Source organism: Mastigoproctus giganteus, chromosome 10 (genome assembly GCF_048544385.1).
Source record: "Mastigoproctus giganteus isolate SK-2022 chromosome 10, ASM4854438v1, whole genome shotgun sequence".
NCBI classification, from domain to species: Eukaryota; Metazoa; Arthropoda; class Arachnida; order Uropygi; family Thelyphonidae; genus Mastigoproctus; species Mastigoproctus giganteus.
The window spans coordinates 25,022,328-25,048,284 of NC_143584.1; the positions used below are offsets into that span (position 1 = coordinate 25,022,328).

The window sequence follows — 25,957 nt, forward strand, 5'->3', positions numbered from 1 at the left end:
TGATACTGATGACGATATATCAGGCTTAATGTCTAAGTTTTCAGATGATACAAAGGCTGGCAGGATGGTTAATGACAGTAATCAGGATTAGTTACCAACAAGGACTAGAAAAATTAGGCAGATGGGCTGAGAAATTATACTTCAACATTGACAAATGTTGAAGTATAACACTGACAAATGCAAGGTACTGCATATGGGTAACAGTAATCCCAAATTGGCATACCACCTGTGTAGTACTACACTCAGGTTAGCAGAAAATGAAAAAAGACCAGGGGGTAATCATGCAGTCGGATATGAAGTTCTCTGAGCATTTCAGACAGGCTGCCAGGCCAGCTCATGGGGTTTTGTCAATAGTATACGGGAACTTTGCCAGTGGAGATAAGAAGGTAATTATCCCATTTTACAATGGTTAGGCTGCATCTTGAGTACTGTATACAGACCCAGCAAGCTCAATGTTGGTATTATTCCTCAGTTCAGGGAACAGCAAGACATTCCATTGGAAGGGATCAAGCTTGCTGATGCTTTATAAGCTTGCTTTCTTACATCATTTGCCACTACAAATACTAATATTCAAACATGCGTAAAAACAATACATGTGGACATGTGTTTTTGTAATGGGCGGCACCTAGAACGTCAGTTCATCTCCGCCTCGTATCTCTGTGAAGAACAGTACCACTGTAGAAGGGCCAGAAATAAATAGTGTATGTTTGTGTGTATTCTGTGTGTGTTCTGTTGTTGTGTCTGACCGCTTGGCTACCCAGCAGAATCATCAGTCACCTAGACAGATGATTCTGGGTACTCGTCCACACCACGGGAAGGTGGGCCAGTCTCAATGGAGCTCGCACTGTCTCAATTCGAGACTCTGACCCACCTGATGTTGGCAAAATATGGGCCAGATTCCTCTGGGGGCCAACTCCAGAGGAGAGAAAAAAAAAAAAAAAAAAAAAGAATTTCTCCGTGGTGTTAAAAAAAAAAAAAAAAAAAAATATATATATATATATATATATATACATACATACATATACATAAAAAAATAAATAAACAAATAAATAATAAAAAATAAATAAATAAAAAAAATAATAAATAAATAAATAATAATAATAAATAAATAATAATAAATAAAATAATATAAAATAATAATATATAAAATAATAATAATAATAAATAATAAATAAAATAATAATAATAATGAATAAAATAATAATAATAATAAAAAAATAATAAAATAATAAAAATAAATAAATAAATAAATAAATAAATAAATAAAAAAATTTAGGCAATGTTGCTCCCTATTGAGCAGCTCCACCAGCCAAAGGAGTAGAATTATTCGTAGCCGTATAACTAATTCTTCTTCTTGTGAAAACATCAGATGCAAACTGCTGAAGAGCAACATAAGAATTCTTGTCTCCCACCAGCAAAGTTTCATGCCCATGAGAGAGTGTAGAAACTGATGAATGAAGAACATCTCTAAAGTCATTATACAGCGGACATTCAAATAAAATTTGGCTCCAATTTTCATTTTCCCCGCATTGACAAGCTTCCGTTCTAGAAAGACCAAAACGACATAGTTTTTCGTTAAGAGATCCATGTCCCGTTAAGAGGAAGGATGTATATAAGTCTAAAGAGAACCAAGCAGGTTTCTGCTTTACACAAAAGGTCACCTCAGAGAAAAAAGTCCCAGTAACAGATCCCACAGATGACATATCCCAGCGGGTCTGCCACAGATTTATCATTTCATTCCACAAACAATTACGTTCTTGCTTAATATCTGAATTAATATTCAGAACCAAACCCATAAATTCAGTTGATAGTTGGTTTTTTAACCTATAACAAAGACCTCTGTAAGCTACGTGAAGGTCCAATGGCAATACACCTGCAAGAACCTGCAGTGCAGAAGTTGAAACAGTTCGACAAGCTCTTAACATACATAATAATATTGTGCGTTGCATAGTAGCCAACTTCAATCGAAATTTAACAGTTCTAAGCCTGTGAAACCATACACCTGCAGCATAAGTAGCCATAGGAAGGAATACGGCATTATAATAGATTCTCATGGTACGTCTAGAAAGTCCCCAGTCTGAACGAGAAATTTTTACAATAGCACCAGTGAATCTTCTGATCTTTGTTGTTACGTTATTTAAATGAGAGACAAAATTAAGCTTTGAGTCGATTGTAATCCCAAGTAATTTAGTTTCAGAGACAAGTGGAATCCTGTTATTATTAATCTTCACAAAAGGGGGGGGGGGTCGTTGAGGGTTTAAATGTGATCCAAAGATCATCATTTTAGTCTTGGACGAACTTATTGTCAATTTATTATCCACTGTCCATTGGAATAAATTTTGTAAGACATCATTGGCATTACTTTCGATAGCAGATCTAGATGAACCATGAATTAAGATAGTAAGATTGTCAGCATAAGCGATGATTTTGGTACCACTGAAACTAAGGGAAATCCAATCCTGCAATACCATATTCCATATAAGAGGCCCTAGGATAGACCCCTGGGGACACCCTCGTGAAACTTCTCTAGACACCTCCTGAAATTTAGATTTCACTAAAATGTGATGATTACTGAAATAGCTTGTAAATAGGTGGTATAGTTGCTGAGAGCATCCGGCTGATCGTAACCGTTCGAGAGCACTCTGCCACCATAGAGAGTCAAAAGCGCCCTCGAAATCAACAAAGGTAGCTAACGTGTACTTTGATGTTGAACTCTCAATGCTGCCAGCAAATTCAACAAGTGCATCTTCACAGAACTTCCCTACACAGAACCCGTATTGATTAGAGGACACCATATTTTTCGCCTGAAGAAGATCAGTAACACGCAGAGTCATTAGACGTTCTAGAAACTTCCCAAGATTTGGCAAAAGTGCAATAGGCCTATAAGATCTGGGATTTAATGCTGGTTTATCTGGTTTTTTAATCAGTTTTAAAAGCGCAATTTTCCACATATCAGGAAAGAGACCTTCTTGGAGACATTTGTTAAAAAGTAAAAGCAGTACTTGTGGACGCAATTTGAAAAATCGCAAAATAAATGTATTTTCAACCAGGTCTATCCCTGGACATTTCTTAATATTAATCTTTTTAGCAACAGCGGTTAACTCATCAATGGTAAATTCTTCTGTCTGAATATTGGTGGTATAAAGCGAATTTGCAACTCGAATATTTGAATGTACAACAGAATCAGTAATTATATCATCCACCGGGAATAGTCTGTCAAGAATAACATTAACTGTATTCATCCAATCAGTGGTCTCCAGAAAATCTTCTTTCACAGTGCCGTATACATCTAAAGAGTGAATCTTATTACGAGCTATCTTATAAATAAGACCCCAAGGATTATCATTACCAGCAGTGTGAACAAACTCCTTCCATGTTTCCCGCTTACGTGTGGCAATAGCCTTTACATAACGTTGTTTGAGTGAAATATATTGAGAGTAAAAATAAGCTACTTCATCAGAGTGCCAATGCCTATGTCGACACTGATATTTTCGACGGGCTTGATGTACCTTTTTCCTTAAAGAAGACAATTCTGAGGTCCACCAGGAACAGATCTTTAATCTAATCTTTTTCTTGCTGGCCGATTTGTATGAGGCCTTAAGTAATGACTGGCGTAATAAGGAAGCAATTCCAGCAGCCGTAAAAGAGTGAAGAGACGAAAAGTCTTGTTCAGGGAAATCTGCAGAAATGGAGGAGTCAAATAATTCCCAGTTTATATGATTTATGGAAAATCTGACTAAAGCTGGCTGTAGTAGAAATTGATCTCCAGGTTTAGAAAAATCAGTAACAACAAAAAATAGAACCCGATGATCACTTGTTGTCCAATCAGATTTCACCACCCAATCACGAACAACTGCTTTAAAATGAAAATTAGTTAATGTCACATCAATATTTGATTCTCCAACAGAGCTGGAAAAAGCTGTTACTACTTGAGGTAGGTTTATTACATTTAAGCTGTTATTAATAATAAATTCCTCCAACATATGACCACGACGATCGCTTCCATTACTGAACCAGAGTGGAGATTTAGCATTTATGTCAGAAGTTATTATGACATTCTGTGGACCCAAGAAATTTAAAGTTGTTTCTAGATAATTAAAGGATAAATTTAAATCTTCTGAGGGAGGACAATATAGAGAAATTAAATAAAAATTCAGCTGTTCTATAAAAAGTAGCTGTTCTATTGCATAAACCATTGATTATAGTGATATCAAGCTGATTATTTAACACCACAATACATGTTTTAAGTTCCTCAGAGACCGGTTGAATTATACGGGCAGTGAGTGGAAATCCCGTTACCTTTGGAGTATATCCAGGTTGCACTTCAACAGTATAAGGCTCTTGAATTGCAATAATATCAATAGCATTTTGCTCAGCAGACACTCGAACTTCGTCTGATACTGCTCTAGAACGCTGACCGTTAATCTGCATAATCCTAATACCAGCAAGCAAAGACGCAGGAGAATCAGCAAGAACATCATTATCTCCAATAACAGATCCACCTCCGGGAATAAAACTTTTATTATAACTATTATTCATTGGCGGTCCTTAATCGTGCCGTCTGTAATGCCCGTAAGTACTCGGGACATGTGCCGTCCCTAACCGAGTGCTGATATTCCTTCCTACGTCTCTTACAGTTGATACAACTAGGTGGCTCTTCCTTAAATGGACACTCATTAAATACATGCCCACTTCGAGCACAATGTCCACAAGACGGGGACTCATGCGAACAATATTGGGTAGTATGTCCATACCCAAGACACAGAAAACATTTAGTGACTATCGTATAAGGACGGTGCTTATGAGAACTCCAAGTCAAAAACAACCTGTCCAGGGAGGACACATTTATAAATTTTAGGTGAGAAGCTAACAACCCAATGAACTAGCGATGACGACCTGGCCTGAGTAGTAAATCGAAAAACTGTTTGTTGCTTCACTTCTTCCAATGTGAAACCGTAATCTATCAAGTTCTTGTTATAGAGATTATCCATAATATCGTCCTTTGAAAGATCCCGTGGGACATCATAAATTATGACTGATGGATTACCTTTACGAGGAACGCCAGTGATCACTCCAGCTTCGGAAAACGCCGCCGTAGAAGTTAAGCAGTCCAAATCTGATTTCGTAGCTGTTTCCACAACCACTCCTCGATTGCGAACAAGTCGCAAAGATTTCACTTTTACATTCTTCAAATCATTTTTAAGAGTTGTAGTAACTACATTTTTCACATCAGAACTTGTTTTCAAGTCACTAGTATCTGAAGTTCTAATTATTAGAACATTATTAGATGATTTAAGAATATCACTAGAAGAAACACCCTTCTCAATAGTACCCCTCACAGTATCAGCATAGGTATGCACAGGCTCTTGTGTATGTAACCTATCCGTCAGAAACTCATCTGTATCTACATCTGACTTTTGTATGTTCTTCCCTTCATCCTGTTCAATGTGTTTACCAGAGACCACAGATAAAGTTTTTAACACTGTTTGTAGCAATTGGGCTCTTTTATCAATTTCCTCATTAATGGCTTTTAATCTCTCATTTTCTATCAATAATGCAGTTGTTACAGTCTCCAAATTACACCATTTGTCCATAATGATATCCCCATTTTTTTTAGTCACCTTATTAGCCTCTCCGAAAAGAAAACTTGTGATATCTTTTCGCATTTTAGAAATGACCGCGTATACAGAGGAGGCATCTTGAATATTATCGCACTCATCAGTTATTATACTCGCATAATTTTCACATTCGTCAGTCATTGTACTTGAATCAGTATTCAAAATAGGGGTGGGAATAGACCCAATCCCCTCCACTTCAATTAACTCACCACCTGTGCTCTGCTCTCGAACCAACTGAGCCGCGGGTCTTAACTGCTCGTGACCAATACTTTTAGAATATACGAACTCACCTAACCTTTGTATATCGCCATGAGATTGAGGAATTTTAGGTGGGAGTAGGGGTGAAGTATCCTCTCCCTCCCCGCTGGATCTGTCTAAATATCGTTTACCATTAGGATTTCTAGCTTCCATAATTCTTTAACATCAAAAACTCACAAATAGATTAATATTAGTAGTATTAAATAAGCAACTTCCAAATGTATTAGTAATAACAACTACAGTATTTCAATAATTCCAACTTCTAAATCCTGTGTTCTTGAACTGTTCCTTTTAGGTTCAAAGCAACAATATTATTTGTACTTACAGTAACTTTCTTGATCTATCAGCAAAAAAATAAGAAACGTGATTTACGTTTCCCGCCAAAACTACGGATCCGCCGCCGCCGATCGTTACCACATAGCAGCCATATGTGGTAAACCACACTCACTTAACCAGATAGCTGTATTTGTATCACAAAAGCTTAATATTAAAAGTTTCACCTCGAAACTATTAATCACACCTAAGGAAATTCTTCCACAGTCAAATCACTCAAAATTAGAACCCGTTTGATCACAATAAACTGAAAATACGATCGACAATCCATATGTCAGTGCTCGTAAAAACAATACAGTGATTGTAAAAAATAATATGGCCCAATAATAAGGATAATTTATAAAATGGTGTTATTTGATTTTTAGGAGCATTAGCAACAAAGGCCATATTGCTCCGGGGATATGTGGTGGTCATTCCGACCTTTCCACATCCTCTGTATTTGGTGGTCACAGGCTTGTTGTTGTTGTTTGGTTTTTAGGAGCATTAGCAACTAAGGCCATATTGCTCCGGAATATGCGGTGGTCATTCCCTGAGCTTTCCGCATCCTCCCTATTTGGTGGTGACGGGCTCGAACCCCGGTCTAATCAAGAAGCATGTGGTACTCACTGCTGCTCCTTCCCACCTGGCTACGGAGGCGCCGTCACAGGCTTGAACCCCGGTCTAATCAAGAAGTGTGTGCTATGCACTGCTGCTCCTGCCCAACTTGGCTACGGAGACGCCTTATAAAAAGGTGATCAGATTTCTATAAACAGTGTTTCAAAAGTCTATGCAATGGATTGTACAATGAAATAAAGTTTCGTTTAACAAACAAAGCTATATTTCGTATAAGAAAGAAAAACATTATCATTACAATTTGAAAAGATATTACATAGCAAAGAATGAAAAATAAACTTAGTATTATAGTGGCAAATGATGCAAGAAAGCAAGCTTATTCAGCATCAGTCAAAAAAATAAAAAAACTTCCCAAATTACTTTTCCATGCCCTCCAATAATTTGCCTAGTTCTTCCTAGAATTTGTTCAAACTACACTTCCACAACAATAGATGGAATTTAGTTCCAACATTCAGCTACCTGCTGGCTGAAGACAAATTTCTTCACATCTATCCTACAACTATCCTTCCTCAATTTGAAGTTGTGTCCTCGTGTGTAGTTGGAGCAAGAGGAAAGATTCTGTCAGCATTAAGCTTACACAATTTATTCAGAGCCTTAAACACCACAATCAGATCTCCTTGGAGGTGTCTAATCTCCAAGCACTGCAATTTCCACAACTGAAGCCTTGCCTGATAAGAGCACCCTTTGTTCCTCTCACTAATCTTATTGCTGTTCTCTCTACCCACTCCAAAAGATCCACACCCATCTGCAAATGACACTTGCCGACCTGTATGCAATACTCTAGATGTAGCCTAACCATTTCCTTATACAACAGGATAATCACCTCCTTATTACATATGAAATGGAATTTTTTTTTGGACATGTTACATTTTGGTGAAAATAACACAGAATATAATTCGATACTTGGATAAGTTACATATTCCTAATATTTTTTTTCAAGAGAAAATATTGGGTGGGAGGGAGAGAGAGAGAGAGAGAGAGAGAGAGAGAGAGAGAGAGAGAGAGAGAGAGAGAGAGAGAGAGTGTGTGTGTGTGTGTGTGTGTGTGTTTATTGGCCCATAAGCTGCTGTGGCTATAGTGCACCTATTCACAGGAATGTTAGAAAATAATTAAGAATGAAAACAGCTCAATTTTATTTTCAGTTCAGCAACCTATTCATAATGGATCATACATTCCAATTTGTTTCAGAAAACAGAAAAGTTCATTAATATTTGCCTCCTCTCCAATAATATGATGTAATGTCATGGGTTCTCGGAGATTAGTCAGAGAATAAAATACAGCAGGCCCCCATTATAATACAGTTTGCTTTACGCTGATTCGTTATACATATTATAACCCGTATCTAACTATAACGCTGTCACAGATCACTATAACGCTCTTTTAAAGATTGCATTTTTGGCATATTTAACGAAATCATTTCATTTGATGGAGTCGATAGCTTGAAAATGAATATAAAAATACGGTTAAAACTTTTCCCACGCTAATTTAATTGCAGTACTGTGACTTGTTACGTAGTTCCGAGATCAACATTTTAAAAAATGATCAAGTATCTTGCTTGTAATATTTGCGTTATATGCATTTATCGGAAGTCTAGACATCACTCAGTACAGTATTAGACATCATGCGTAATGGACAGTTTACTTGAACATTGTATCATAATTAATGCAACCAACGCAGTTACATTTTCGAAGAGTTAATAAAAAAAGAGAGAGAGAGAGAGAGATTAGCCTATATGATGATCTGAAGAAAACTCACTTAAAAAAAAAAAAAAAATTGGAACCATTTAAAACTAGTAAGGGCTGATTGAATAGATTTAAAATCCAGGGAGAAACCGCAGTGCAGATCAAGGAGCTGAAACTTTCAGAAAAGAACTTGTTAAAATTATTGAAGAGGGGTATTATGTGTTATACTTCTCAACACGTTTTTAACATATATGAAGCAGGACTTTTGTGGAAACGAATGCCTAAAAGAAGTTTCATATTGAAAGAAGAAAAAAAACATGCCAGGTTTCAAAGCGACGAAGGATCAGTTGACTTTATTGTTGGGTGGTAACGCTGCGGGGGATTTAAAATTAATACCCTTTTTAGTTTATTTGGAAGAGGGCCAAAGTTCAACCCAAAATCAACACATTTTTCATGATTAAATTCATCAATTAAATTAAATCAATTTAGATCAATTAAATTCATGATTTTAATTGGAATTTTAAGTTTAATTTTGATACGTATGTAATGCAGAATATTTTATATGTACAAATATTTGAATATTAAATATTTTGACCAACATTTGTGCATCTTTTCACTACCATTTATTATTGATTAGGAAATATCCTATGGCACCGACAGCAACTCAAAAATACATATGTTACCTTATGGGAATGCGGCGCTCGCTTAGCGCGGATTCACTTAGCGCTCTGTTTTTCCGGAACAAATTATCAGCGTTAAGCTGGGTTCACCTGTATTGAAATTCAATGTTCTTGATAGTGTGGACAATGAGGAGGATCATCACCTGTGAGTAGGTGGAGGTGAGCCAAATGAGTACATCCTATTCTTATCAGTGCACGTACAACTTCTTCCCAGTGCACTGTCTGAATTCTCGAGTGCCAAAATTTCGTGTTCTGTTTCAACTGAAAAAGTTTCTTATACATTTGGTTATGCCATAGCTCTATCCCTTGTGCATGCCATGCTGCTTGTATTGTGATATTATAATCAGGGTCTGGAATAATAAGGACAGAAGTAAAGAACTGGAATCCAGCAAAAGTTTACTAGTTGCTGAGGATCTTCAATTTGCAATAGCAAATTCCTGATTTGGTTAAAAATAGGGTGATCCTTATGAGAGGGATTTTGCATTGCTCTAATTGAGATGAGAGTTGGTATAAACTAAATATTTTGCAGATGGGTAAAAAGTCTGGAGCTAATTGGTAAAATTGTCTAAAGCTAATTTTATTGCATGTAGTTCCATGCTGCTATACTCAGGTGGAAGAGAAGCTTATATAATAGTAGAGGGAAAAACTGCTCCAATGGTTGAATGAGATTTGGAACCATCCGTATATATTAGCAAGAAGTAAGCATAATTTTGATTATGGCTTGCATGGAGTTCTTGCACATTGAGAGTCGGCAGACAATTCTTTCCCCATTGAAGAAAAGTATCAAAGTTCAGTTAAGGAAAGGGAGTCCATGGTGGGTGAGAGTAATTCTTTACCTCTTGCCTATTGTGAAGAGGAACATTCCAATTCTGTGATATTTCAAGGAGCTGTAGGCATGATCGTCTTATTTTACTAGGGTTATTTCTATAGAGATTGAGTTGTGGTAGATTAAAGAGGTATGGTTGAATAGGATGCAGAGAGCAACTTTTTATTTTTACTGCATATTTAAATAACTGCATTCTTCTGCGGAGGTACAGAGGGGAACTCATGAGCTTCAATATATAGACTATGAGTTGGAAATGTCCTATAAGCACTATGTGCAATGCACAATACATTGTGTTGTAGAGGAACCAGCCAGTGTAGTACACTCCTTTGGGCAAAATCATAAACTGGAGCACCATAATCCAAACAGAATCTAATCAGTGCTCTACATAAGAGCAGCAAAATTGTATGATCTGCTACCCAAGACAGGGCAGATAAAGTTCTTAGCATGTTCAGCTTTTTAAGACAGGTAGTATATACAAATTTAACGTGCTCAAAGAAGTTTAACTTGCAGTCAAGGATTAATCCCAGGAATCTGATATTGTTGACAATTGGAATGCAGGAATTTGATAACTGAAGTTCAGGATCTGTATGTAATTTATGTTGCTTGCAAAAGTGGATCACAACGATTTTCTGATGGGAAAGAATATATCCACTGAGCACAGTCCACTTTTGTACTTTATTGAGGGATATTTGCAACTGCCATTGAATAGGTCTCATTTTCTGAGACTAGCAAGAAATAGAGATCGTCAACATACACCTCTACAGTATTTGGGAGTTCTGTAATGGAATAAATTCTAAGGGCAAACAGGGTTGCACTCAATAGTGACCCTTGTGGTACTCCTTGCCAGAATGTAGTAGAAAGGGTGTTTTGATATCAAACTTGAAAAGAGCAGCTCTGGAGGAAGTTCCTAATAAATATAGGCAGGTTGCCTCGTAGGCCAAGAGTATGAAGGTCACTGAGAATGCCATAATACCAGGTAGTATTAAATGCCTTCTCTACATCTATGGAGACCATAACAAGGTGTTTGTTTTTCACAAAGGCATTGCAAATTTCAATTTCAGCCTTGAACATCAGATCTAAGAAGGACCTGTTTTGGTGAAATTCATGCTGACTATTACTCAGTAGACGTTGAGTTTCAATGATCCAAATGAGTCGACTGTGATCGTTTTTTCAAGAATTTTTACCAAGACAACTTGACAGAGAGATTGATCTGTAACTATAAGGATTGGAGGGATCTTTTCTGGGTTTCAAAAAGGCCAGAACTGTAGCATGGTGCCAAGAAGTGTGATAAATATTTTCCAGGAAGATTCAGTTAAAAAGACTAACAGCAGTTGTAAGTTTTTCTCATCAAGGTGCTGTGTAAAATGATACAACACATTCTATATGGCCCAACAGCATTGTTGTGTGTGTTGTTCTGATGGCCTGTAAAAGTTCACAATATTGAAGAGGCTCGTTATATGGAAGTAATAGTGAAGTTCGAAAGTTGATGGGTCTCTGTTCAGTGGTGGTCTTATTTCCTGGAAATCCAGAGTGTAGGCTGAAGCAACTGAGACTTGGGTAAAAGTTTCACCCAAGGTAGTATTAGTAGAAGCGTGTGATGCAAAAAAGAACGCTTACGTAGCATTGGTAAAAAAAAAAAAAAAAAAAAAAAAAAAATCCCATTTCACACATCCATTTGCTCTAAAGGTTTGTCCAGTACTTCCTTGAATTTATTTAAGTTGTTGTTGTTATGTAGGTTTCACGACACAAGGGCAACTATGGCCAATATGTGTCTGTCAGAGTCACTATCTTCATTTTAACAATTTATGGATATATCAAAGTGTATTTATTATCCCAAGATGTTTAATATACATAAAGAGCTCATTTGAGTTTGCTTTGTCACAAAGTATATGAAACAGAGTTAGATGAGCTTGCAAGTTTGCTAATGATTCGAAGTACAAACAGCTGAATAGGATGGACAATCAATCAGAATGTACCTTATTACTGTAAGTTGTAACTGACAGACAGAGCAGAGCAGGGGATCTTCTCTTAGAAACAGATGTTTCTGCGTGAGAAAGGTACCATTGTGCAGTCTTGTCAATATAACTTCTTCCCATCTATTTGTACATGAACTAGAATGCCATACACATAGATCATTTTTTATTCTGTGGAGTTTATTGCATGATTGGTTCCTCCAAAGTTGTGTCCAATTCGAAGTATATTTGGCATGAAAGACATCACTATAATCTGTAAAAGGTACAAACTGAAAGTTATCATCATGTATATTAAGATCTGGATTTTTGGCAGCTTGGTTTGCATGATTATTTCCTGGGATTCCAACATGTCTGGGAATCCAACACACAGAAACTTGTTTTCTTGCTTCATGAAAATCTCCGAATTGTTTTTTAAGAATGTTGAATCAAGGGGTTTGAGGAATATTTGCTATTCTGTACTGACTCCTTTAGTGCAATAGCACTAAAGGAGTCAGTATAGATTAGAGCAGGAAGAAGATGGTGCTTGTTAATATCATGCAGTGCTAGTTTGATAGCATATAATTCAGCTGTGAAAATACTGCAAACATGAGGCAAGGAGACAGACAGTATATTCCGGTAAAACTACTGCAGCACCTACTGAGTTGTTCGATTTTGATCCAACCGTGTAAATCACATGACTGTTTCTATTTTCAAAATCGTGCAGTGCGTGAAGTCTCTGTATAAGACTGTATAGACAAGACTGCAGCAATAATTCAGACACAGCATGGGTTTGTTAAGGATAAGTCTTGTCTGACAAATTTGATTGGATATTATGATGTGGTTACAAAGAAACTGGATGCAAAAAATAATTTTGATATCATATACTTGGATATTAGGAAAGCTTTTGATACTGTTGTGCATGGAAGACTACTGTACAAATTGGAGCAAAATGGTATTAAGGGTAAGTTGCTACAATGGATAAAGGGATGGTTGAGTGGGAGAAGACAGAGGGTGGTAATCAATGGGTGCTGCTCTTCATGGACTATGTTATTAGTGGAGTCCCACAGGGTTCGGTGTTGGGTACACTGTTGTTTTGTATATTTATCAATGATATTCATGAAGGTATATCAGGCTTAATGTTGAAGTTTGCAGATGATACAAAGGTTGGCAGGGTTGTTAATGACAGTAATGGCAGTGCGCTACTGCAACAGGATCTAGAAAATTTGGGAAGATGGGCTGAGAAGTGGCAAGTGAAGTTTAACATTGACAAATGCAAAGAACTGCATATGGGTAGAAATAACCCCAGACAAATGTACGAACTGTGTGGTACTACACTTAAGTAGAAAATGAAAAAGACATAGGAGTAATTGTGCAGTCAGATATGAAGTTTTCTGAGCAATGCCGACAGGGCAAAGGCAGGTCATGGGGTTTTGTCAATGATATACAGGAATTTTGCTAGCAGGGAAAAGAAGGTAAATGTCCCTCTGTATAAGGCAATGGTCAGGCCATGCCTTGAGTACTGCATACAGGACTGGAGGCCTCATTTTAGGAAGGATGTAGATTTGCTTGAGCATGTACAGAGAAGGGCAACAAGATTGGTGAGAAGATTGAAGGGATCCTCTTAGGAAGAGAGGCTTAAGTTCTGCAAATTGTAGTGGCTGGAGACTAGACCCCTGCGAGGTGATCTGATTGAGGTGTATAAGGCCCTGAATGGGTTGAGCACGCTGAATTCTGATGGGATTCTTCCACTTGTTCAGATTACTTGTTCAAATTGAGGAAAGACAGGTGTAGAATAGATGTGCGGAAATTTGCCTTTAGCCAGCAGGTGGTTAATTACTGGAACAAACTTCCATCTGTCGTTGTGGAAGTTGATAGGCTAAATAAATTTAAGGAGGAACTGGACAAATATTTAGAGGGAATTGTTGTGTAAATTTTATTTTATTTTATTTTATTTTTGGCTGATGCTGCATAAGCTCATACACTTGCTTTCTTGCATCACATGCCACTATTATTACTACTACTACTGTAACGATTGGAAATATGTCAGGGACTCCACTAATAACATTAGTACACGATGAGCAGTGACCATTGATTACCACTCTGTCTTCTCCCACTCAACCATCCCTTTATCCATAGCAGCAATTTGCCTCCAATGCCACACTGCTCCAATTTGTTCAAGAGTCTTCCATGTGCAACAGTATCAAAAGCCTTTCTAAGATCCAAATATATGATATCAAAGTTATTCCCTGCATCCAGTTCCTTTGTGACCACATCATAGTATCCAATCAAATTGGTCAGGCAAGACTTTCCCTTAACAAAACCATGCTATGTCCGAGCAATAACTGAAGTCTTGTCTAGATGATTCTGCAGTGCTTCTTTTACCAGTGCCGCCATTAATTTTCCTGGAACAGAAGTTAAACTAACAGGTCTATAATTACTTCTGTCACTCTTTTGCTCCTCCTTTGTGAATTGGGGTCACATTTGCACATCTCCAGTCCATGGGTACCTCCCCTGAGTCCAAAGTAGCTCTCATAACTATGCCTAAGAGTTTGCTAACTTCCTTTGCTGTCTCCTTTAATATAACTGGATAGATCCCATCCACCCAAGGTGCCTTTTTTATGTTTATCTTCAGCAATTTCTCCTACACTTTCCTCTCAGTTATTACAAAATCATTTAGCTCACTGCCAGAGTTCAATTCACCTCTGGCATTCCCCTCCCTAAATAACTCCTCATGTGTGAATGTAGATGCAAAATACTCATTTAGTTTGTTAGCCACCTAAGAAAGATCGTCAACAGTTGAACCAACAATATCCAGTGGACCAATCTGATTCATCCCTTTCTTTCTAGAGTTTACATAGATAAAAACTCTTTGCTGTTTTTCTTTGCATCCTTTGCCAAAGATTTCTCATAATCTGCCTTTGCCTGCCTAATCTCCATTGTGACTTGGTTACAGACCAGCTTATATCTATCATAAGTTTCCATTTCATCCATTAATTTATATGTATCCCATGCATTTTTATTCTCCGCCATATGTCTCATTAGTTCATCTAACATCCATTTAGGCCTAAACCTTGAACAATATTTCTTAGTTGGTATGTAAAGCCTAGTAGCTTCCAAAATTAATTCTTTGAATGCTTCCCTATTTGAATTTGCTGTTGGTAACGTCATCAATTGGTCCCACCATATAGAATTTAAATACTGTCTCAGACCACCGCAGTCGCCTTTACGAAAGCAAAAACCCTTCCCTTTACCCCTCATGGTAGTTACCACTTTGAGTAGATCCCACTTCAGCACACTGTGATCACTGCCACCTAGTGGTTCCTTTATCTGCAGATTCTTAATGCATGAAGAATCACTACTGATAATCAGATCAAGAGTATTACTCCCTCTAGTTGCCTCCCGAACATGCTGATGTAGAAAACAATCATCCAATAAATCCACAAAAGCCTTGCTAGTGTGTGAGTGACTAACCCACAAATTCCAGTCAATATCTGGGAAATTAAAATCCCCCATTATAAGACTCTCAGATTCACTGGCCCACTCTATTTCCCTGTACAGTTTCTTATTATACTCATCAGAGTCATTAGGCCTATAACACACTCCTCTCAATTTTGATCTCCCAATGCTTATATCACACCAAACTGACTCGACACTGCACTGTCCAGCGATGTCGACTGGTTTAACTTCTTGGATTTTATGTGTTTCTTAACTAATAGCATAACCCCTCCTCCCTTCCTATCCTGTCCTGTATATCCTTCCTTGTACACATTGTACTCCCCAAATTCCAGTTCTGCATTCTTATATCTGTGTGACACCATGTCTCTGATATCCCAACAATATCCGCCTTTGATGTTTTGAGCAATACCTCAAATTCATCAAATTTATTTACCAAACTCCTAGCATTGGTGTATACACAAGTATACATGCACCTGTTCCTATTCTTAGCTACCCTAACACAACCCATGTGTTTACTTGTACTGCAATGACTCCCAGCAGTCTCTGAAATTCCCTGCATCTTGTTTTCCAGGCTGCTGCTCATTCCAATAGAAGCAGTGCAAGAATCACTTTCACCTCTGCCAGTGGCTACTGTTAATCTATTAGTCCTTGTATCCCCCCAAGCTATCAGTTTTCCGACCCACCTAACGTTGCCTCGATAGCATCAGCAAATATTCTTGCACTCTTTCTATTTGAGTGTATCCCATCCCTGTAGAAGCAGTCTCTCCTGTTAACAAGTACAGACCAGGCTGAAAAAAATTCATCCCCTTGGGCCTTGCACAATCCTTTCAGGGGTGAATTGATCGACAAAGCTCTCATCATATACTCCCTCCTATGTCTGGGCAGAATTTCAGACACTTTCAAATTCAACCCTAATTCAAGGAATACCCAATTCGATGTTGCCAGCAGAATCTCATCCCACCTCAAAATGAAGTCAGCCCCACACAGAACAACACACCGGACCTCTGGTGGTTTAATAAATTGAAAGATGTACATTGTCCAGTTTTGGGGACTTTTGTTAACCACAAATTTTTGCTGGAAAAAAATAAAAACAGCAGTAAGTTCACAAAAGAAGAGGAAACCAAACTGCTAGGCGCTCTCAGTGATATCCACTGAGAGCTCCTAGCAGTTTGGTGGAAACTCTGCACTTTCTGATAGTATATTTGCAAGTGGTTTTGTGAACTTAAATGGCAGACAGGCCTTTGAGAGGAACCATGGCATGGCATGTGGAGAAACCAACCATGGAGGACACCTGATTGAAAATATCTGTGTAAAGAGAGATCTTTCCCCATAGAATTGCTTTCTAGATTATCCCTAATGATGTCAAAGGTGTGTGCATGTTGATTTCCACAGGAGTTGTATGCCGAGAAAAAAGCAAGTGTGAATGAGTGAATGTTAAGTCCTGCTAACATGTTATGTAGCAGATACAAAGTATTTTCTGATCAGAATAGTAAACATGGACAAGTTCTTTGTCCAGAGACAATCCAAACAATGGAGTCTCCATCATCAGCTAACAACATTCTGTACTCAATATTTTGGAATAAGGAAGGGTTGTTCCTGCAACATGCTGTTAAAAATGGTGTTACAACAGCAGCAGCAAGACAGTATTATCAACTCCTACAGAAACCCCATTTACTTGTTCAATTAATAAACTCAGTAATGCAACCTTATTTTTCACCAAGACAATAAACTACCTCACAAGGCCATTACCATTACAAATTTCTATGTAACAAAGGAATTGAAATATTTAACTACCCCTCCCGATCCCAGTTTTCCCCAGATCAAGCTATAACAGACTCCTAGTTGTTAAACAAACTGGAAGATGCCCCACATGGAATCAGTATTAATCCAGAAACATAATGGAAATAGCAATACACCAGTGGGAGCAACACAACTACAAAAATACTTTGTGCAGTTATGAGAATTGGATACAGAGGTGACAACTGTGGGTAGAATAAGAGGGAGACTAGAAAAATAGGATATATTAGTAAAACCTTACACAACATAACAATTGTACAATAAGTAAATAGAGTTGGTTTCTAGATTACACCTCTTAAGTCAATGTAGTAAATTCATTGCATAACTTCTGCTGCATTCTTTGTAAGCAAACACTTGAGAACAAAAATTTCTTGTTTATACTCTGGCATGACCACTAGGTCAGTGGAGTTTACAATAAATCGTCAATACAAACTTTAATTGTATTTTAGCAGTCACGGGCTGGAACCCCAGGCCATTCAAAGAGTGGTGCTACTGCACTCTTACTCAAGGCAGAAACCAGTACAGAAAAATTTGAGATTCTTTGGGGAAAGCAGAAGGTATAGTGCTAGTAGAACTTGCATTTTTGCATCTTTCAAGGGGGGGGAGGAGCAACCACTCAGATCATAATCACCACCTGTTCAGAATTTTTGGAATTTGTGCTTACATTCTGATGCTCTTCTGCTATCTTGAAAACAATTGAAATAAGCTACATTATTCGCCACATTGAAAGAAGTCTAAAAGTAGGCTTCAATATTTAGCAAACAAAAAGAAATAAAGAGTAGTCGCTATTTTTTCTATATAGAACTTTTCTTGTTTTGTTTCTAATGCCAACTTACTCTAATATGCTATGAGAAATTAGCTAAATCTGTTTAGGTTTCATATAAGAATAACAAGTCAGAACAAGGTTATGGTAGAACAAAAGGAATCTTTAGCATGCTGCAGGCTGCAAACCCTAGATCTAAACAATTCTGCTGTAACAAATCAATATCTTAACATCTTATTAAACTTAATGAGCTAAACAAATTCTGTTATCTTACCAATATCACAAAGTTTTCCTCCTGCAAGTTGTCGTTCACTTCAACTGTTTCACATATATCTATCTGGCATGCAATATCATTAAACTCTTTCCACATATGTTCATGACGAGAATAGTTTCGATAAAGGTAAAAAAGTTCAGGTGGCTTAGGAATATTGAGACCCACATCATCCCAATCTTCGAAATCCTTAAAACACAAAATTTAGAAAGAGGTCTAAAAATTATCATTTTATTAAATTAACCTTATTCATTAAATTATACAAAGAAACATTCAATATTCTCCTGTCTACACCAATAAATTAAGTAAAGTAAAGCCAACCAATATGCAAATGTGCATTTAAAATACATTAAATCTTTCACAAATGAGTGAAAGGATTAACATGTGGGTTTCTGTGTCACCATACAGAAAAGCTGAATCAAGTTAATATGATAAAGGAACAGTACTCTACATGTTTACTAATATGATCAACACCAATTCTGCTTTTCCCTATTAATAATAAAGTGTTATATAGATATATATAGTTTGATTGTTTAAACTACTTCAATTTTCTGGTATTTATTTTCTATAAAGGTATTAAGGTGTATACGGAACAGGAGATTCAGTTAGAATGTGTAGTTTAACCTATTCCTGGGGGTCTGTAATGGTATTAAAGATATGATTAATACTTAATGAAGTTAAAATTAAAATTATAATTATTTTAACAAACTTTAAATAGCATTAATTAATAATCAAATCAATATCAACTAAACATTTCTTTACCTGGTCATCTACCCGTTTAAATGCTATTTAAAGTTTGTTAAAATAATTATAATTTTAACTTTAACTTCATTAAGTATTACTCATATCTTTAATACCATTACAGACCCCCAGGAATCGGTTAGACTACACATTCTAACTGAATCTCCTGTTACGTATACACCTTAATACCTTTAAAGAAAATAAATACCAGAAAATTGAAGTAGTTTAAACAATCAAACTATAATATATCAAGCACGTATAATGTCTAATTGCCACTCGGCAACAGCATTAACGTTGCAAGTGATAAATTGAAAATAATCATTTAGACATTTATAATAACAATTCGAAAATTGTAGATCTCTTAAAGTACCATTTATAACTGACACAATACAATAGCGTAGCTTAATTTAATTTATTATGATACTCACCTTTTTATAATCTGCATTGATGTTGGAATAAATTGGATGATAATTTTAAATTTATTCATGCTAACTTAAATTTAAAATTATCATCCAATTTATTCCAACATCAATGCAATTATAAAAAGGTGAGTATCATAATAAATTAAATTAAGCTACGCTATTATATTGTGACATTTATAATAATTATTTAAAAACACAATATATATATATATATACACTGGACTCCCGCTAGTCCAAACTAATTGGGACCGAGCCCTGTTTGGATTAGCAGAATTTCGGATTAGCCGAATAACGTACCCCAGATTTTAAAATGAATAAGGAGTGAGTGACGTTGATAGCTTGAAGTAATGCTTCAGGAAATCACAAGCTACCTTTGATGATGATCATTAAATCAGCGAAGCCGAGAGCGCTTTTAAAAATATGAACATTAACCTTCCAGTTCATTACAAAAGTCAAAAAAAAAGCTTGGATGAACGGACAGCTTTTCATTGAGTGGTTTCATAATCAATTTGTCTCAGCAGTGAAACGTTTCAGCAATGAAAATGATTTGCCACCTCGCGCCATTCTCCTCATAGACAATGCGCCATCCCACCCAGACGTTTCCGAGTTTACATCAGAGGATATAAAGGCAGCTTTCTTACAGCCTAATGTAACACCGTTATTACAGCCCATGGACCAGGGGGTGTTACAGTCTATCAAGCTTGCATACAGAAAGAAATATCTTAGGTCCTTGATAGAAGATAACACCAATTCACTTTCTTTACATGAGGAAATGAAACAAGTGAACTTAAAAGATGTTGTATATTGGGTTGCTGAGCTGTGGGAGAGTGTAACCGGTGGCAAAACATAGCATCTTCTAATCGATTTTCATCGTTACATCAAAAAAAATTAACAGAGTTTGTTACTTCTGAAAAATGCTTTTGTTCCTGTTTTGGTGTATAAGTATTGATCTGTAGTTTTAATAGGCCATGTCAAACACTGATTTATTAATTTTGTATTAGTACAGTACTACAATAAAATACAATTTTTTTGTGGAATTCTAAATGTCTTTGTACCATTAATACCATTTAAATTTAATGTATTTAACATATATTTTGCGAACTAAAAAATTTCCTCTCCGCTGACCGAAACGTGTTCGGATTAGGCGGACGTTCGGATTACCGGGGTTCAGATTAGCGGGAATGCACTGTATATATATAAGAAATTCAACATCTGTATAGATGTTAATTGTAATAACTATGATAATACAGTATTGTGGTGATAAGGAAAAACTCACCTAAATTTTTGTATGTAGCTAATACATTTTATTATGAACAGATATAATCTGTTCATAATAAAATGAATATTAGTTCATATTACTATTAAACGAAAATATGAAAATGACAAATTTTGTGTTCCTTTGTTAAATATATTGAAGACGTTATATATTAAAAGTCATGAAACCAAATATCAGATTTTCCTATAAATTTAGAAAATCATGGATATTTTCTTCACTCCAGATGTTTAGAAATAAATTAAAATATGGGAAAAGTTTATGCACATACAAGGAGGTGATCAAAAAGTGATGTTCCTAGGCTGTAACTTTTAAGGTGCTATGCAGATTTTAATTTTCTTTTGTAGCAAACACTGTTCCAGTGAATAGTAAACACTGAGATGGTGCAAGCTTTATGTTGATTTGATCATCTGTTTTTAAAAAGTGTGGCCAAAAAGGTAGTAGTGGCATGTGATGCAAGAAAGCAAGTGTATGAGCTTATGCAGCATCAGCCAAAAAAAAAAAAAAAAATTTCACACAACCATTCCCTCTAAATGTTTGTCCAGTTCCTCCTTAAATTTATTTAACCTATCAACTTCCACAACAACAGATGGAAGTTTGTTCCAGCAATTAACCACCTGCTGGCTAAAGGCAAATTTCCACACATCTATTCTACATCTGCCTTTCCTCTATTTGAATTTATGCCTCTTAGGTTCGTAATCTGAACAAGTGGAAGAATCCCATCAGAATTCAGCGTGCTCAACCCATTCAAGGCCTTATACACCACAATCAGATCACCTCGCAGGTGTCTAGTCCCCAGCCACTGCAATTTGCAGAACTTAAGCCTCTCTTCCTAAGAGGATCCCTTCAATCCCCTCACCAATCTTGTTGCCCTTCTCTGTACACGCTCAAGCAAATCTACATGCTTCCTAAAATGAGGCTCCCAGACCTGTATGCTGTACTCAAGGCATGGCCTGACCATTGCTTTATACAGAGGGACAATCACCTCCTTTTCCCTGTTAGCAAAATTCCTGTATATCATTGACAAAACCCCATGACCTGCCCTGGCAGCCTGTTTGCATTGCTCAGAAAACTTCATATCTGACTGCACAATTATTTCCAGGTATTTTCCATTTTCTACCACCTTAAGTGTAGTACCACACAGTTCGTACATTTCTCTGGGGTTACTTCTACCCATATGCAGTACTTTGCATTTGTCAAGGTTAAACTTCAGTTGCTACTTCTCAGCCCATCTTCCAAAATTTTCTAGATCCTGTTGCAGAAGCACACTGCCATTATTGTCATTAACACAGCAAACTTCGACACTAAGCCTGATATACCTTCATCAATATCATTGATAAATATACAAAACATCAGTGGACCCAACACCGAACCCTGTGGGACTCCACTATAACATTAGTCTACGAAGAGCAGCATCCATTGATTACCACCCTCTGTCTTCTCCCACTCAACCATCCTTTTATCCATTGTAGCAATTTAACCTTAATACCATTCTGCTTCAATTTGTACAGTAGTCTTCCATTTGTAACAGTGTCAAAAGCTTTCCTGAAATCCAAGTATATGATATCAAAATTATTTTTTGCATCCAGTTCCTTTGTAACCACATCAGAATAACCAATCAAATTTGTCAGAAAAGACTTTCCCTTAACAAACCCATGCTGTGTCTGAATTATTGCTGCAGTCTTGTCTAGATGATCCTGCAATGCTTCTTTAACCAATGACTCCATTATTTTACGAGGAACAGAAGTTAAACTAACTTGTCTGTAATTACTCGTGTCACCCTTCGATCCCCTTTTGTGAATTGGGGATACATTTGCACGTCGCCAGACCGTGGGGAGCTTCCCTGAGTCCAAGGATGCTCTCATAATTATGGCCAAGGGTTTGCTTAGTTCCTTTGCCGGCTCCTTTAAGTTAACTGGATAGATCCCATCCACCCCAGGTGCCTTTCTTATGTTTAACTTCAACAATTTCTCCTCCACTTTGCTCTCAGTTATTACAAAATCATTAAGCACCCTGCTACAATTTGATAACCTTCTGGCATTTTCGAACCCTAATAACTCCTCATGTGTGAATGTAGATGCAAAATACGCATTCAGTTTGTTTGCTATCTGAGCAGGATCATCAACAGTCAAACTATTGATATCAAGTGGACCAATCAGATTCATCCCCTTCCTTTTAGAGTTTATATAAGTAAAGAAATCCTTGCTGTTTTTCTTAGCATCCTTTGCCAAAGATTTCTCATAATCTGCCTTAGCCTGCCTAGCCTCCTTTGTGACTCGATCACCGACTAGCTTATATCTGCCACTGGCTTCTGTGTCGCCTGATAATTTATATCCATCCCATTCATTTTTCTTCTGTCACGAGTCTCATTAGTTCATTTCATAACCATTCAGACCCAAATTTTGAACAATATTTCTTAATTGGTATGAAACTTTTAGTAGCTTTCACGATTAATTCCTTGAATGCTTCCCACTTAGAATTTGCTGTTGGTAACATCATCAGTTGATCCCACTGTACAGAATTTAAAAGCTGTCTGAGACCACTATACTCACCTTTACGGAAGCAAAAACCATTTCCTTTACCACTGATGATAATTATATCTTTAAGTAAATCCCACATCAGTACACTGTGATCACTGCCACCTAGTGGTGCCTTTATCTGCAAATTCTTAATACACGAATGATCACTATTGATAACCAAATCAATAGTATTACCTCATTCGAGTCATTAGGCCTATAACACACTCCTACTCTTATTTTTGCTTTCGCAGTGCTTAGGTCACACAAAACTGACTCAACAGTGCACTGTTCATCTATATCAACTGGATGCACTTGTTTTGATTTTATGTTTTTCTTAATTAACAGCATAACACCTCCTCCCTTCCTATCCTGTCTATCCTTTCTGTACACACTGTACTCCCCAAATTCCAATTCTGCATTCCTAATATCTGTGTAACACCACGTTTCTGATATCCCAACAATATCTGCCTTTGATGTCTTGACCAAACTTCTAATTCATCAAATTTATTTACTATACTTCTAGCAGTGGTATACATGCACCTATTCTTACACATCCCATATACCCACCTATTTCACGATGACTGCCATCAGTCCCTGAAACCCCCAGCACCCCTCGCTCCAGGCCACTGCTTATTCTAATAGAAGTAGTGCAAGAATCACCTTCACCTCGGCCTGCAGCTACTTTTAACCTTTTAGTCTGTGAATCCCCCCCCAGCTATCAGTTTTCCGACCCACCTAACACTGCCTCGATAGCATCAGCAAATATTCTTGCACCCTTTCCATTTAAGTGTATCCCATCCCTGTAGAAGCAGTCTCTCCTGTTAACAAGCACAGAACATGCTGGAAAAAATTCTACTCCTTGAGCCTTGCACATTCCCTCCAGGGCTGAATTGATTAACAAGGCTCTCATCATGTACTCCCTCCTATTGTGTCTGGGCAGAATTGCAGACACTTTCAAATTTAACCCTAACTCAACTTTTTTGCAACATTGACCTGTACTTGTTAAGTAAATCTGCAGATCTCCTACTCTTAATGTCATTGGTGCTGTGTACAACAATATCACCTTTTGTGCCCTTAAAAGATGATATATGCTTTAAAATGTCATCAACCTTTGCCCCTGGCAGACATACCCTGGTCCTATTCCATCTATCTGATGCCAAACTGATGCCATGACACAAAGGTCATGGCATCAGTTTGTCATCTTTTGCAAGAGTAATTCTCCTGGTGTTCACACCACATGAAACAACTGAATTACATGGAGGCATTAAGGGCAAATTAATGCTATGGTTGGTTGTTTAGTGGGTTTTATGGCCCATCAGCATCTGAGGCTATAACTTAAAGCCTCAGATGCTGATGGGCAAAGTCAAAAGGTATAAAATAGTACAATCAATTAATAAATTATAAAAGTATATGTAATCTATAAAATATTTAAGGGCATAAGCCTCATGCTATGAAATAGAAAGGGTGCAGTAGTATAAACTATATTTTATAGTTTATACTACTGCACACCTTCAGGCATCTCTCATATTGTGAAGTTATACTTCATAACTGGGTTGTCACTATTGCAACACCAGGGTACCTGCCCACCCACCAATGAAGAGACAACAAGATTTGAAACGGTGCCGTCTGGGTGGTGGTATCCGCCGAGAATAAGCAACAATAGTCTTTTCCATTGGTGAAGTGTTACTTATTTGAGGTAGTACAATACCATGGCAACTCGTTGTGAAGGTATTCACAATATGAGATATAATCAAAACGATGTCAATTTAACTTAACTACTTTGGTAGATAGATACGTTAATTGATGCTTTCGCACTTACCCATATGTAAGAATATATAATATAAAGTCATATATTGAATAATAAAGCACTCTAAATAAAATTATATAAATCAATAAGATGTAAAAACTTGAATATATCTGATGAATTGTCATAGTCTGATAAAATCTAAATGTATAAGGCTCAGCCAGATGAGTAAAACATATGACATTCACTACTAAAAGACATACATTTGATTAAAAAGTACCAAACTGTTAAAATGGTGTCACAATAAAACCACACAGGGCAATCATCAGTCCTCAGTAGATAGGAATGTGTCCGGTGACAATGTCTTATGCAAAGCTGAACAAGGACTACCTCCTCCCAGCAAATCATGCACCGAGTAGACTGCCAATGCATAATTACATTAGCTTGTTGGTAGTGTGCTCATGCCAAGATGCTTGCCATTGTGTATATATAGTTTCTTGTGGATTAGATGCCTGAAGTCTGTATAGGGCACTAATGGATGAAATTCTGTGGCATTGCTGATTTGGCTGTGGCATCAGCCAGGTCACTGCCTGTGATATTAACATGGCTAGGGATCCAGCAAAAGCAAATATCAACTGAAAGAGAATGCAGAATTTGCTATACCCAACACAAAACTGGATGAGTGCTTCTCATATCTAATAAGGTGCATAAAACATTTGGAGAGTTGGTATGTAACATGCACCTTTGGAACTGATGGGATGTATATGATTTAAGGCCAGTTCTATTGCATGTAACTCTGCAGTGTATATTACATTAATATGGAATCCAACTGCAGATAGTTTTACTTGGAAAAACACAAGGAGATCCCAAATAACATTTCAGACTACAAGCCATCTCTATATGCAGGCAAAATGTCAGGGTATTCAGCTTAACGTGCTGCAAATAGTTGCTGGTATATACATGGAGATGTGTCAACTCTCAGCCAGCAACTAAGAGTAAAATCACAAGAT

General features: G+C 37.0%; 1 protein-coding gene across 1 annotated transcript in view; it reads right to left on the reverse strand.

Moving 5' to 3' along the window:
- The window catches only part of LOC150078878 (RAB11-binding protein RELCH homolog), a 450,480-nt gene that overhangs the window by 357,522 nt on the left and 67,001 nt on the right, over positions 1-25,957 (reverse strand). Inside the window, exon 5 of the mRNA XM_090382879.1 lies at positions 18,252-18,437. Within this exon, the coding sequence (XP_090239005.1) occupies positions 18,252-18,437 (186 nt within the window). The remainder of the gene's footprint in view (positions 1-18,251; positions 18,438-25,957) is intronic.